A 13,903-nucleotide genomic window follows, 5' to 3' on the forward strand; every position below is an offset into this window, starting at 1 on the left:
TGATGTCTTTGCTCGATTGGTTTAAATAAGATCTGTGCACCATCTGTGTAAAAAAGTTGTCTATCCTGCACCGAAGCGAGAAAACAAACAAGAATTAGACAGAAAACATTTGTTCATCAATCAACTGTTCATCTGAGCAGCATGGCGCGTCAGCCAGCTGTCCAAGACAAACTGCGGAAGATGTCGTCATAGTAAATAATCTGGAGTTTCTAAAAAGAGGAAAGAAGAAACAAGCCCTGACCAGGGTCGTCCACTCGTCACCGGCTTCGTCCCATCTTGCAGCACATCGCTGCAAAACGCTGATGAACCCGTCAGTTCAGCGAACTACGGAATAATTTAAAAGTGCTTTTGTTTAGCAGCATTCTGTTTAAGCTGCAAAGCTGACAGATGTTTTTGAGTTGATTTCTGCTTTTGTCTCATACAGTTATGCCGGTGGAAATGAAAGAATGACCGGTGAGACAGCGGCAGGAAGGTCAAGGGCAAAAAGCTCTAATATTTCAGACAATTATGCTTTTTGTTTTTTTGTTTGGAATTAATAGTGTTATTCCAAAGCCAAAGTTTGACTTGCATCACTGCATATATTCTTATTTTTCCTTATAGGCACTCACACAGACCATTCACTCATACATCCTGTCAGTCCAAAACAGGACGTTTTTAAAGAAAAAAAGATTCTTCTTCAAACAGCAAAAGCTCTTAATACATGTGAAAGCCACTGTCTGCTAATGTTTATATGGTGTGGAACTGGGACACCGCGAGTAAAAATCTGCAGTGAGAACAGGGAGTGACATGACCATCTGGTCTTTGGTGCCAGGTGATGTCACCGTGCGTTGAAAGACAGCTTTTCAAGACTAATGTGTTTTTGTTTTTTTGGACACAAACTTTTCAGGCCTCACAACCTGTTTAAATTAGTTGACCTTGGACCATTAATTTATGTAATTTGAAGTATAGCCTGAATTATGAATACGACCACCACAATCTAAACCACCGTTACGTTTGTTAGGTTTGTGTGCAGCACACCGTGCTCATCCCTACAAAACATCCCTGTGCCAATTTTAATGGCAAATATGTAATTGAAATTACATTTCATATAATATGCAATATAATGTTGTCTTTACTTGTTATAGACCTATTAAATGTGACCCATTTGGCGAGAGTGAGTCTTTCCTTAGAGCAGGGGTCTTCAACGTTTTTTAGGCCAAGGACCCCCAAACTGAGATGGAGCAGGGACCCCCTATAAAATTGTGTTTTATATTAAACTAGGCCTAGTGTCATGTATAAACATACCTTGTTATTGTGCATTCAATACTAAGATATTCAAATAATACACAGGTTCATATATTCATGTTTTTATTTTAAACATGTGTGCAAGGCACAGTGAGTAGGGTGGCCATGCCACTGCCATTTATAAACATAACTTGTGAACTGATACCAATGCCAATATCAGCATTGTCTGTCAATTTCATGATAATCATGCATACAAGCTATTCAAATTGACATTTTTATTTTAAACATAAATGTGGAAACGAAAATGAGTGATGGTCTATTAGTGCCACTGCCATGCATAAACATACCTGTTATCTTGCCTCCATTTATCCATTCGCTACAATATGTTGGATTCATGTTAATGTGTATTTAAATGCAGTACCTCCGCGGACCCCCTAAGGGTCGCGGACCCCCTGTTGAAGACCTCTGCCTTAGAGTATTTAACATTGCATACATTATGCAAGAGTCTACTGACATGACTGATTGTTTTCCAGTTATTAGTCATACCCCATGGAATACAATGGAAACGGAGATCGCACAAATAAAATGCATAAAATGTTTTATATTTTGAGAGCACATTGCCCTACAAAGTGAATATATTTTGATTGCATATCTTATGTAGTTGGTAACTTGTTGTATAATGTAACATTGCACAGGAGGATGTGCTTTAACGTCATTGTTCGCATAGATGAAGTTTCAGGTAACTTGCGCTGTACATTGAAAACGTACTAAAAAGCCTGCTAAACAGCCGGTCAGAAGGAGGTCGAGAGTCACACGACGTCCCGAAGGCCGCGGTTACAAAAATGATGAATATCTGTCCCCAATACACTTTAATTTAAAGTTAATAATGATCAAAGAGGACATAATTTCAACTTGAAGAGACTTCGCCACATGAAAACGAGACAAAAAAAACATTCATTTGCAAGGATGGGGAAAATAAATAGCGAGATTTCAGCACAGACTCGACTCTGATCTGCGTCGTACAGTTTGCAGCAGAGCGCTCTGCAGGAGGTCGTCTGAGTCGGACACAGCACGAGTCATTTGTCCCTTGGTGGTAGTTGAAGCTGAAGCTGCAGGGTGGATACCCGCCGGGTCATCCAGTGACAATCAGGACAGGACACCTCATTTGTGATAGAAGGCCTGAGGCGTGATGTAACTGGTTAAATGGGATCAGTGGGAGGCAGGAGGAGAGCAGAGGTGCTAACCGAGGAGGGAAAAGGCGTGACTGCACCTGGGCTCAGTCTCATGGATGCAGTCTCACTGCAGTACATTTCCAATAAAATATTCATTTGAAAAAAATGTTAGACAACAGAACGTTTCAGTAATGTCACGAAAATGTTTGAACTCCACTCTGACTGGGCTGCTGCTGCAGGTGAGCTTGGGGGAATAGTTCAGATGTTTGGCCGCTCGGTGGAGCCACTGCGCCGCCGCTGCTGCGAGAGGAGAGCAGCAGCAGTGCTGCGAGAGGAGGCGGGAAATGTAGAGAAGAGTACAGGGATGAAGTAGATGAAGTGGGGAATGGGACGAAGAGGCTAATTTTATACTATTTAAGTGCTTAAAATAAGCAAAGAGGGTTTTTAAGGGGCGACTATATATCACAGGAGTTATAGGTCAAAGTCTTACATTTTCTTTTTACTGTTCTTTATGAAATGGAGATATTCCGTTCCTAATACCACTGCTGTGACTTCTTATTATAATTATTTGTATTTTTCTGTTATTTCTAATACTTTATTTTATTAATATGAGCAGCCCACATGTTCAAAAGGTACAGGAATCCATGCAGGCTACAGTGAAATAGTTGTCTTCTCTGATGCGCCCAGTACCTCATGCAGCTTTATAAATTATTAAAATAATTAAACATTTTAGCGTTAATCAAGTATGGTAAATTATAATGGGTGGGATTTATGCTCTTGGGTATAGTTCCAAAGGCTGATTTATTGAAATACTCCGCTGAGCAGTAAGTCCTCACTGGGGAGGAAGTGCAATTATGGTGGAATTAATGTTTATTATCAAAAAACTTAAAAGCCACTAAGAAGTAAATTAAAAACGTAGAGCTGCTGAGTTCTCCCTGCATATCTCACCTGGCAGGTGAGAGCATTGAGACCACTTGCAGAGGAGGTGAAGGCCTCCGATGGCAAAGATGCTGCTGCCCTTTGCCACGCCCACTTCTTTCCCACTTTTATGCGTTTTTCTCTGAAATAAAGCTTAAAAATATGTTTGAATGTATTTTGTCTTGAAGACAGGCCACAGTAAACGTGTGATCGCAGATATAAGGTGAAATGCGGTATTACAATTGTGCACAAGAAGCACATTGAGCTGCAGAGCATAATGAGGGGGTGTGATGCTCTGATATTGCAAAAGGAGGATAAAATTAATAAAAGTAAGGATTTTTTTGGTCAAAGTGTGAAATACTATTATATTATATTAAAGTGGATCCTATATTAAGTCACTGCATATCGATTTTAATCGAAAAATCGATTTAAATGCGTTGCTTCTGAATATTCAAATTGAAAGTAACGCGCAATCAAATCATTGTCAAATCGTGGAGTTCTAGGGGTTTTAAATAGTAGGCATGGAGGCAGAAAGTCTCAAACTAATTTGTCCCCAGCTATATTACAATATTGTTGTATGCTCTGACTCTGCTGTAAGACATTTATGTTGACATTTTTGGAGACTTTTGCAGAAATTTCGTTCTTGGCCCTTTTGTACTGGAAGAAAAGGACGTTGTGGAGTCCCACGGGTCTTCTGCAGGGATCTTCTTTTCATCACAGCCATCATGTCTGGTGAGTTTCACCTCGGATTTTCATCAGGATATTATTTTGATGCATTTTCCCTGTTTGAAAGAAAAGAGGAAAAGAAAAAGAAAACTAATATTTAGTGGCAAAATTAAAAGCACACCAGAGTCATGTGTAAAATTAGGGAGAAGGGGGTGAGGGTTATTTCTTTAGATTTCCACTTCTTCTCATATTTAAATATAGAGTGAACAACAGTTAAATTAAACTTTCACTTTTAAAATCCTTGTAGTTTAGCCACCTGTTTCCTCGCTGATGGGTGGCTCTGTCGGATCTCTCCATTCAAACACTCCTGTTTAAGCTTTACCGACGTTTATGGGTTTATTATTATTTCGTATGACCACCGACAGCTGACACACCTCAGCACATGCAGATGATCATTTTCGAAGACATTTTCGATTAAGACGAATTACTATTGGATTTGAACCCCTCTGCCCGGACTGCCTGTGCGTAACGGGGCGTTATGAGTGTTCGAGTGGGATGTGTCTGCTTGTAATTTTGGCCCACTATGTGCCACATTTAAGACAAATCATGAAGTAGCATTTATGTATGTATGAATATTTATCAGTCGATGCTTCTTCCCTCATCAAATCGCCTTTTTGCAAAAGGCTCGCCACTCCTGAGTGCTTTAAATTACGCCTTTAGGCTTAAATTACGCGCACCTATACGAGGCGTTCTTTTCGGTTTCCTTTATCAAGCTTCACGTTTTTGAAAACAAATACTGCCAATCATCCTCTGTAATAGCACAATAGCCTTTAAATGTAATATATTCGAAATGGAGGGGGGGGGGGGCACAAGTGATTCGAATAAAGTAAACAGAGATTGGAGTACAGCTTGGGATTTTGATTTGTAAACAGTATCGGGTTAAAATCACGGTGACACTTTTCATAAGCAGTCGACAATGTGATCAAACAGTTCAAACTGAATTTATAAGAAATGAGCGGACGCAGGTTTGAGAGCGGAGCTGAAAAGCAGAAGAAGTTGTTGGATAGTTGTTTGCCAAAACAAACTTTTAAGTTGGAATCGTTTGTTGCACACATCAGCTATAGCGCCGTTTCGCAACTTCGTCGCCTTCACTTTAAGTTAACTTTAGCGTCTCAGACACGATCGCTTTAGATAGCCTTGCCTTTTCGTTGTGCGCTTTACGCGGAAGCACCTAGCGACGATATCCAAATTTACCGAACGATCTCACCCGTATTTCAACCTCCGTTGATCCATATGTCCAATTTCAACTTTCGATCTCCCCTATATGCGTTCTTGGTCTGAAATGTAGTTTACTTGCTGCAGCGCATTTTGTGCCGATTTCCTTTGTTCCTGGTCTGGGCGGGGTGGCTGGGAGCGCAGAACGCACTCTAAAAGGGTCTGCTAAAGGCGTATTAGGAAGCGCTGAGCCGTGTGTGCTGCAGGGGAGACTGACCCGTAGTAGAAGGAAGGTAAGAGGTCGGGAAAAGCCGTCGAAAATGCCTGGAGCCACAACGGGTACCGAGCGCTGATTATGCGCTTGAGAGCACTGATGATTCGGACAGAAATTGCGACATCGATGCGCAACACGCGGTTTAAACTCCAGTTTATTGTTTCTTGAAACATGCTATGTTTTTGTTTCCAAACTTGTCCTAAGTTAAAGTGTTACAATCAACATATTTATGGGTGTGAGGGACACTGTAGAGACTCTTCATTGAGAGAGATTTCAAAGAATTTGTACTAATCTACATTTGATGTTTTTTGCATTCCAGGGAAGAAACCCCATTATTACACTGAGGGAGCAGGGGTTGGGGTGGGTGGGGGTGGGGAGGGGGAGTCCGTGAGCGCTATTGTCTGCTCCAATAGAGGGTGTTTGAGTGACACGCTGTTGTGTTTGTGCAGCTAAGCAGAGAGTGTACCAGGGCGTCCGTGTGAAGACCACTGTTAAAGAGCTGCTGCAGAGGCACAGAGCCCAGGAGGCTAACTGCAAGATACTTAAAACGGTAAACCCACCACCCACCACCTACTCTGCCTTTTCACTGTCCTCCCCGGAGGAAGAAAAGAAAAGAAAAAGTCATATAATAATAAGTAATGAGTAAAGTAATAAACTGCAAAATCACTCACTGTCCTTCCATATCATAACCCTTTTTAACAAAGCCAGCACACGGCAATAACGACCATATTCAAATGTGAAATCTAAATGTTCCGATCAATAAAATAAATTCCTAGTAACGTTGTCTTCTCTCCGTCCTTCTCTCTTCTCCCTGATCAGCACACATCCCAGGCATACTTGGAACTTCAGGATCTGTGCGCGTCCACTTTCCAAAGTAAGTTCCCGCCATGAGTAACATCCAAATAAAGCTACAGATCTATTGACAAGTTTGAGCCATCACATAAACTGGCCAAATACCATTTAAAATTTGATTCAAAATGTGCAAATTTGCATGCAGTTTGCAATGATCCGAGTCAAAACCCCACACTGGTTGGAGCAAAACAATTACGCAGCTATGGATTAATGGAGAAAAAGAAAAGTAACAGCATTCTGCACTCCCTGATGATAACCGGGCCTGAACCCTGAAACCGGGTGCAAAATACTCACATGAGAGCCCCAGCCATGACCACCTCAGAAAACTGTTTACTTCAAACGCTATTCTCGTCATGTGTTGCCTGCTCCATGCCAATTGTGCTGGGTCCCACTTATAAACGTAAGCTATTCAAATGTGTCTGATGATGTCGTGACATCACTCTCTGAACCTTTCAGGTCTATTTAAGTGTCTTCCTGTGGTTTGTTAGCATGCAGAGACTCCTGCAGTGTCATTTTCTACGAACACTTGAAGACAGTTTTCATCCTTTAAGGCTTACTAACATTTCAAGATCTTTTTCATTTGAATTGCAACAATGGACGTCTATGTTTTCAATATATTAAGCCACATTTATTATATCTGCCTATTACGTAGGTGAAGTGATTAACCTGCAGCGTGTAAAACGACCTTCCCTTTTTATATATATATATATATATAAAGACCTATTTTTTTTTTTCGACTTTTTTTTTTTCCTTTTATTCCGTCAGGTCGCCACGTGCCCCCCCATACGGACGCGAGCAGCTATTGCGCGCGAGCCCTACCGCTGCGTACCGACTCACTCCCAGTACCTGACGGCTCGTGCAACTTCCAGATGCAGACGAGCACTTTCAACGACACCCAGCTTCAGTTTAGGGACGTGATGTTGCCCGGCAACGGCTACGGTGGCAGTAACAACAGCTCCAGCGGAGGCATCAACTACAACCCTTCGCTGCCTCCCCCTCCCACCTCCTCCCCGCTGCCATGGTGCCACGCGCCCACATCAGAGGCGGACTACTATGGCCATGGGATGGTAGGTTGACACTAACCAAAGTCCAGCCAAAAAAAAAACGGCGTTTTTTTAAAGACATTTATTATATAGATTAGGTATAGATATAGGTTATATAGAAAATATGTCCCTCCAGAATTTCGAGGAGTTATTTTTGTGATTGTTGCGATCAAAAATGCTTAATTCTGCGGCAGACTTTCTCAAAAATTGCGATGTAATGTGGGTAGTTTTAAAGGAGGTTTTTAGGTTTGTGGAAATAAAAAAAATAAAAAAAATGGGGGGAAAAAAAAAACACTTTTTAACGCATTCTATGAGGTTGTTTTTTTATATAAATATATAACTTTGAGCCCCATGGTTCTCCAAGTTTAAAACAATATTAAATAATAGGTTAAAACTTAAATAATCATGTGATTTGCAATACAATTATTATCACAGGAATGTATTAGCCTACAGATCATTGTTACTGTGATAATAATTGTATTGCAAATCACATGATTATTTAAGTTTTAACCTATTATTTAATATTTTATTAAACTTAGAGAACCATGGGGCTCAAAGTTATAAAAAAAAAAAAAACCTCATAGAAGTTACATAGCTTTACAAAATGGACAGTCTGTGAATGTAATATAGAACAAAAGGCTACATCTGCGATCAGAATAAGAGCTTTAGATAGCTACTGTTTAATTAATGTTAATTCAACAAATGGTCTATGTGTTGAATTAACATTAATTAAATACCTTCAGTAACAGTGCTACTGTATGCACAAAAACAGTGCAGTGTAGTATGTATAAAACTAATTTAACATACAGTAATATGTAATCACTTCCTTGGATAATAACCATTTTATTAGATCATTTTAATGTGAAGACCACATTTCCGCGAACCCCGTCACTTCCGGCTTTCCTGCTCATTCTGGTTTTCTCCAAAGTTTGTTTTTGTGCTGAGAGAAGAAGAGGAGAACCGTGTTATTTTTTTTCTTAAAAAAGCGAGTTTTGTTTGACAGGCCTACTTTATGCAGTAATACTATAAGCACAGATTGTGTTGACAAGATTTTTTGTGGAAAAATCACGAGAATTAACAAAATGCCAATGTGTTCGTAAAAATATACTGAATTATAGAGTGCTTTAAAATCACTAGTAAACACGATAACTTATTATCTGTCAATGATTGACGTCTTCTAACACCTGAGGCAACATCAAATTGTACGGTTTTGAAATAGAGGTTTGGCATGGTTGTTTCTGCTGTGTTGCAGCTTGAATTCAGCATGTTTTAAACATATTTGTGTGGTCTGCAGGTGACTTTAGGGGAGTTCATTTTACTTTTCTTCATCAGATGTGTTTCTGCTTGAAAAAAGAATCCAATAGAAATAGGCTATATATCAGCTGGCTCTCTTCAAAGATAGATAGCGACATAACGCAGCCTAAATACACACACATAGCAAGAAGCAGAACACTTCAAGGAACACTCACAGGTGATCCTCGTGAGCCTTTGATGTTCATCACGTGACAGAGCTGCAAAATAAAAATCATCCTCGCCCTCATTTCTTCCTCTCTTCCAGGCTCTCTGCTCCTCTTCGGAGTCTCTGACTCATTGCAACCCCCTGGATCACAACAGCTACTCCCCCCACGACTCTTTCTCCTCCTCTTCCTCCTCCTGCTACAACTCCCCCACCAGGTTGGAGCCCAGTTACCACAGCTTGACCTCCGAGCAACCGCATGATTTGTTCTGCCCTCCAACGTACTGGCCCGGCCAGGAGGAGAGCTTCCCTGCCCCTGAATATGCACCTTACTACAACCCCACAGACTATCCATACGCCTGCCCTGTGGAAGACAACTATTTTAAGAGGGATTTCCCAATGAGCTCTGAAATGTGCTACAATGTTCTATGATGAGCCCTTCAGCGTTTCTTCTACATACTGGCTGTAAATATGATTCCCGGTGAGACTTCATGTTCTGCTCTGCATTTCAGTTTGTGATTTTGCTTCGGTGGAGTGAATATGATGAATGCCGAGTGAATGGGAGATATTTTTGTATCTTTTTTTTACTACTTAGATTTATTTTTCACTAACATGATGGTGTAAAAAATAAAAATGTCTTGAACTTACGTATTTGCTTCAAATGGATTTCTTTTTTTTCACAGCATTAAAAAAAAAGAAAGTGACAAAGTGATTATTGCCTTGGTCAAGTTAATCCAGCAGGTCCACACTTTAACAAGCTGTAAGAATGTGGGCGGAGACTAAGAAACAACAGTTGAATAATTGAAGTGAAAGAATCCTGAAAGATCTGACTTGACCTGCAGAGAGTAAGTTCACCAAGAGAGGCCAGCGGAGAAGAGATTTTTGATGCATATTTCCTGAGGGCTTCTCTTTGAGTCGTGTTGGCAGATGAACTCTTATATACAATGTCATTTTGGTTTCATAATCAGATGGATTTCAACAAAAGTTCACATCTTCAGTGTCCAAAGCAAGAACATTAAAGAATCTATAAGTTACATAAAAAGACAAAACGTCTGATTGTAAAACTCCTCCTCAGTTTATGTAACAACCACATATGTTTTTCTTTGAGGTATTTGCTGCTCTGCCTGAACAACTGAAGGAAACTTGACATAAAGTATTTGACGTTAAGCCGATAATTGAGCAAAGCAAATAATATTCTTCCAGTTAAGTTCTGAAATTGTGGCAGTTGTTGCGTAAATATTTACTTTCTGTCAGGGCTGCAGCTACCCCTGAGGTCATAAATTTATGTTTGAGTTTCACAGTCCAGAATAAGATCAAGACTTACAGGGCTGATTCTGATGTCTAAATAAATAGAAAAACAAACCATCCAACCAACAAATGAAAAAATAAATAGGGATCTGGCATTGTCCACCAGCCTTAACAATAGATCACCAGAACATGTAATTTGACATAATGAAATGGCTGTTGTGCTGCATGGGGCAATTTCACCATAAACAGGAATCTCAAGCATCAAATTTAACAAATAGCTATTTTCCTGGGCAGATAAACACAAAGTGTCAGTATTTCTATAATGTTGGCCACAGCCCTCCTGTCTGCTTACAGAGCACTAACTTCAGATTAGCACAAGGCAGCATTACAGAGCAGAGGCAACAAGACTCATGTTTTCACATGCAAATGAGAATGAAAACTTGGAAACATTTTAGTCTGTCAGTCTTTTTACAAAGTAAATAAACTATTGTAACAATAGATTACAATAGTAGATTACAAGTACAGTAGAAAGTACACGTTACAAGGGCTTAACCAGGCTGAATGACTTTTGTGTGAGGTTTGACAGTAATGTAATATGGTAAATTTACTCCGAATTTGAAAGCACTGTATTTTACCAAATTTGACTGTACTTTACATGAATATTTCCAGAATAATAATTTGATACTCTTCCGGAGGGAAATGTTTCTGTTTTTAGTCAACTAGATTTATCTGGCAGATTTTATAGCTATTTTCTGTATAGATGAAGATTTTACAGAGAAAAGATGTGATGAACGGACAACCTCTGATTCACTCTTAAATATTGCGTTTGCAGAGAGTCTGTAAAACAATTGGCTTCACCTCAACCAATCACAGCAACAAAGTGCTGCTTGCGCATTAATTTATTAGTAGCAAGAAGCCAATAATACAGTTCAGGACATTTTCTGAGTGAAGACATATTTTAAATGACTTTGTGGAAATTTTTATGCACAACTTTTACCAGTGCATTGGGGTTTGCATTGTTTTCTTTCATATGAGAAGAAACACCCATGACTTATATATATATATATGTGTGTATAAATGACACTCAACAAGTTTTTTAACATTGTGGGTATTTTCTTTAAAACAGATTTTTCACTGTGAAAAAAGGACCCACCCATTGCTCCACACCAGTATGTCTAAATACGGTCATCTCAGGCCCCAAAAACCAAGATGTTGGTAGCCAAAATGCCAAAATAGGTGGGGTGCTGCCTGAGGACAAAGTTAATGAGCAAGGATGAGTTAATTCCACGAATTTCCTGCATGATGTTTTAAACTGTACTTGTATGAGCTCTGAAACCCATCTGTTATGGAACCACAAGTGTGGGGACATTTCTTCCCTGAGTTTATCCTTCAGAAAGTTGTGATTCCCGGACACTCTGACTTGTTTTAAAACGCTATCAGTAGGGTACTAATCTGCCAGATGTGAAAAGTATTTGTGGCTGTTTAAATATACCGTCAATCTCCCTCCACACTTGTGGATCTAAAGCATATATCTACTCTGTAAAATACTGTAACAAACATCATTTGCAGTTTGAAACATACAGACAGAAATATATTTCTAATTTCAACAATGAAAGAAAGAAATCAACTTACTCTAAGATACTTTTATTTCCATTTCATCTTCTTTGTATTTTATATTTATCCATTACTGCACAACAAGGGTCACTGTATCCCGACTTTATTTAGATTTTCTTTTCTTTTTTACATTTGGAACAACATTTGATGTCATGGAATATAGAAAAGTCTTATAACCTATAAGTATAGTGACAGCATGTTTTTCTGGTTCAATTACTTTTTGGAAAAAGGTGTTTTGCCGAGTAAGCAAAAGTAATCCTTAAGCATACAAATCCTTTCACTTTTTAAATGCTTTATTGTGCTGTATTGTGTTTTATTGTGCTTAATTTGAAGTGGAGATCATTAGACTACCATTGTTTCTCATCAATTTGCACTCAATGATCATATCAGAGTGAATGAGCAGCATCTGTGAGCTGCCATGTTCAGGTCTCTCTGCAGATTTTCTTTAAGCTTTGGCAGGGCCATTCAAGGACAGTCAGAGACTTGTCCTAATGCCATTCACAGTGGTGCCAAAAGGTGAATTATCATGTAAGTCTGAGGTCACATCAGACCAAAGCAGAATTTTTTTCACGGTCCTTTGTATTTGGCTGCATTCATCCTTCCGTCCAGTTTGCCCAGTCAACTAGACTGTCCGTACTGCTGAGATGCACCGCTATAGCATAATGCTACCACCACCGTGCTTTACTGAAGGTATAGTATCAGTCACATGATTAGCATTGCCTGCTCTTCCAGCACACGAGGGGTTTAAAGTGCTACCCAAAGACACAATTGTTTTTTCCCATCACAGAGAATCTTAGTTTTTGTGCTCAAATTCCCTTAAATTGTCGTCTGGCAAATTCCAGGTGGGCCGTCATGTGCCATTTACTCAGAAGTGGCTTCCATGTGTGGCTCTACCATAAAGGCCTGACTGATCAAGAGCTGCTATGATGATCCTTTTTCTGTCACTTTCTGAGCTGTATTGGAGAATCTCTTCCACCTCCCTTACCAAAGTCCTTTTTATTCAGTTACTCAGTATGGTGAGTCATGGTGGCGCCGATTTTCTTCCATATCAAAATGATTAAGACCACATGTGTTCTGGGAACACCCAACAGTTTAGACATATTCATATGCTCTTACCCTAACCAATACTTGGCCACAATGTTCTTGTAGAGGCCTACAGAGAGTTCCTTGGAGTTCATGGCTTGGTTTTTGTCTTGACATGCAATGTGATTTGTGGGATCTTTTAGGTGTGTTCCTCTTGAATTATGTTTGTTCAATTTAGTTTGCCACAGGTGGAAAGTAATCTTGGCATGGGCTAAAAATTTTGTTTATGTTATCCATTAAAAAAAAACAGTATAAAAAAGTGCGTGACTCTGAAAGTCTTCTGAATCCTGCACAATAATAATGATGATTATCAGAATGGAGACGTCAGACTAATACATCTAAAAACCTCTGGGAATAATGAACCAACATGTTGGATGTTGGCCCGAGGGCACTGGAGACACCACACTTTCCTGCCTCTACGTCTGCAGTCGGTGTCTGATGCCGGGGGCCACAAATGTTTCCCCGAGGGATGATAGGGATGTTCGTATTCATGTTCTGACAAATATTGTAATTAGTTGAAAGTGGTGTGATGTGAAATGAAGAGTGAAATGAATTCTGAGGGGATATCACAATGTATTACTTTATTTCACTCCATTGTCCATTGTCCAGGGCCCAGATGTTTATCACTGGCCGAGGTTTACTGTGGTGTGAAAACCTGATTCTTACCCGAACAGAAGCTTCAACATTTCTGTTTGAACCAAATGGAGTGTGGCTTGTTTGTTAATCCTGTACCTGACTTCAGGCCTCATGAACTCCCAATAACAGCACCATTTAACATCATGTTGTCCCCCTGAGCCTTAACAGTGTCAAACCTGTAATCCCCTGCAAGGCACACATGCAGTGAGCTGTTGCAAACAGAGATGACAGGAGTCATTACAGTGAAAGGGCTCGGGAATGTGGGGCTCTAACCGACACAAGCAGAGTTTGAAGAGATCAAGGTCTGATCCAGCCTGACCTAATCTGTTTGCAGCTCCTCTCTCAGTGTAAACAAGCCTGCAAGTCCCCCCTCGCCTCCTCCCCCTCTCCCCGTTTACCTCCAGTTCACTCGGGCTGTAATGTTGAGACTGGCAAATGGTTCAGCCAGGCAGCAAGAATGAGGTGTGCGTTTATCTGTGTGTGTGTGTGGTAACATGCTTTA

At 40.0% G+C, this 13,903-nt stretch overlaps 1 protein-coding gene across 3 annotated transcripts; it reads left to right on the plus strand.

Annotated features, from left to right (window-relative positions):
• Positions 1-4,869: 4,869 nt before the first annotated feature.
• Positions 4,870-9,461, plus strand: linc.pou2af1 (lnc RNA pou2af1). Of its 3 annotated transcripts, XM_069147361.1 has the most exons (5): positions 4,870-5,488; positions 5,919-6,019; positions 6,289-6,343; positions 7,087-7,388; positions 8,923-9,461. In XM_069147361.1, the coding sequence occupies exons 4-5, from the start codon at positions 7,191-7,193 to the stop codon at positions 9,250-9,252; spliced, it is 528 nt and encodes a 175-aa protein (XP_069003462.1). In that variant the 5' UTR covers positions 4,870-5,488; positions 5,919-6,019; positions 6,289-6,343; positions 7,087-7,190; the 3' UTR covers positions 9,253-9,461. The 3 variants fall into 3 exon arrangements, with proteins under 3 accessions (XP_069003462.1, XP_069003463.1, XP_069003464.1); XM_069147362.1 differs by lacking the exon at positions 4,870-5,488 and having other exon boundaries at positions 5,869-6,019; XM_069147363.1 differs by lacking the exons at positions 4,870-5,488; positions 5,919-6,019; positions 6,289-6,343 and having other exon boundaries at positions 6,831-7,388.
• Positions 9,462-13,903: the final 4,442 nt, after the last annotated feature.

This window comes from Embiotoca jacksoni, unplaced genomic scaffold (genome assembly GCF_022577435.1).
Source record: "Embiotoca jacksoni isolate LCO1_2020_lvr unplaced genomic scaffold, fEmbJac1.0.p SCAF_14, whole genome shotgun sequence".
NCBI classification, from domain to species: domain Eukaryota; kingdom Metazoa; phylum Chordata; class Actinopteri; family Embiotocidae; genus Embiotoca; species Embiotoca jacksoni.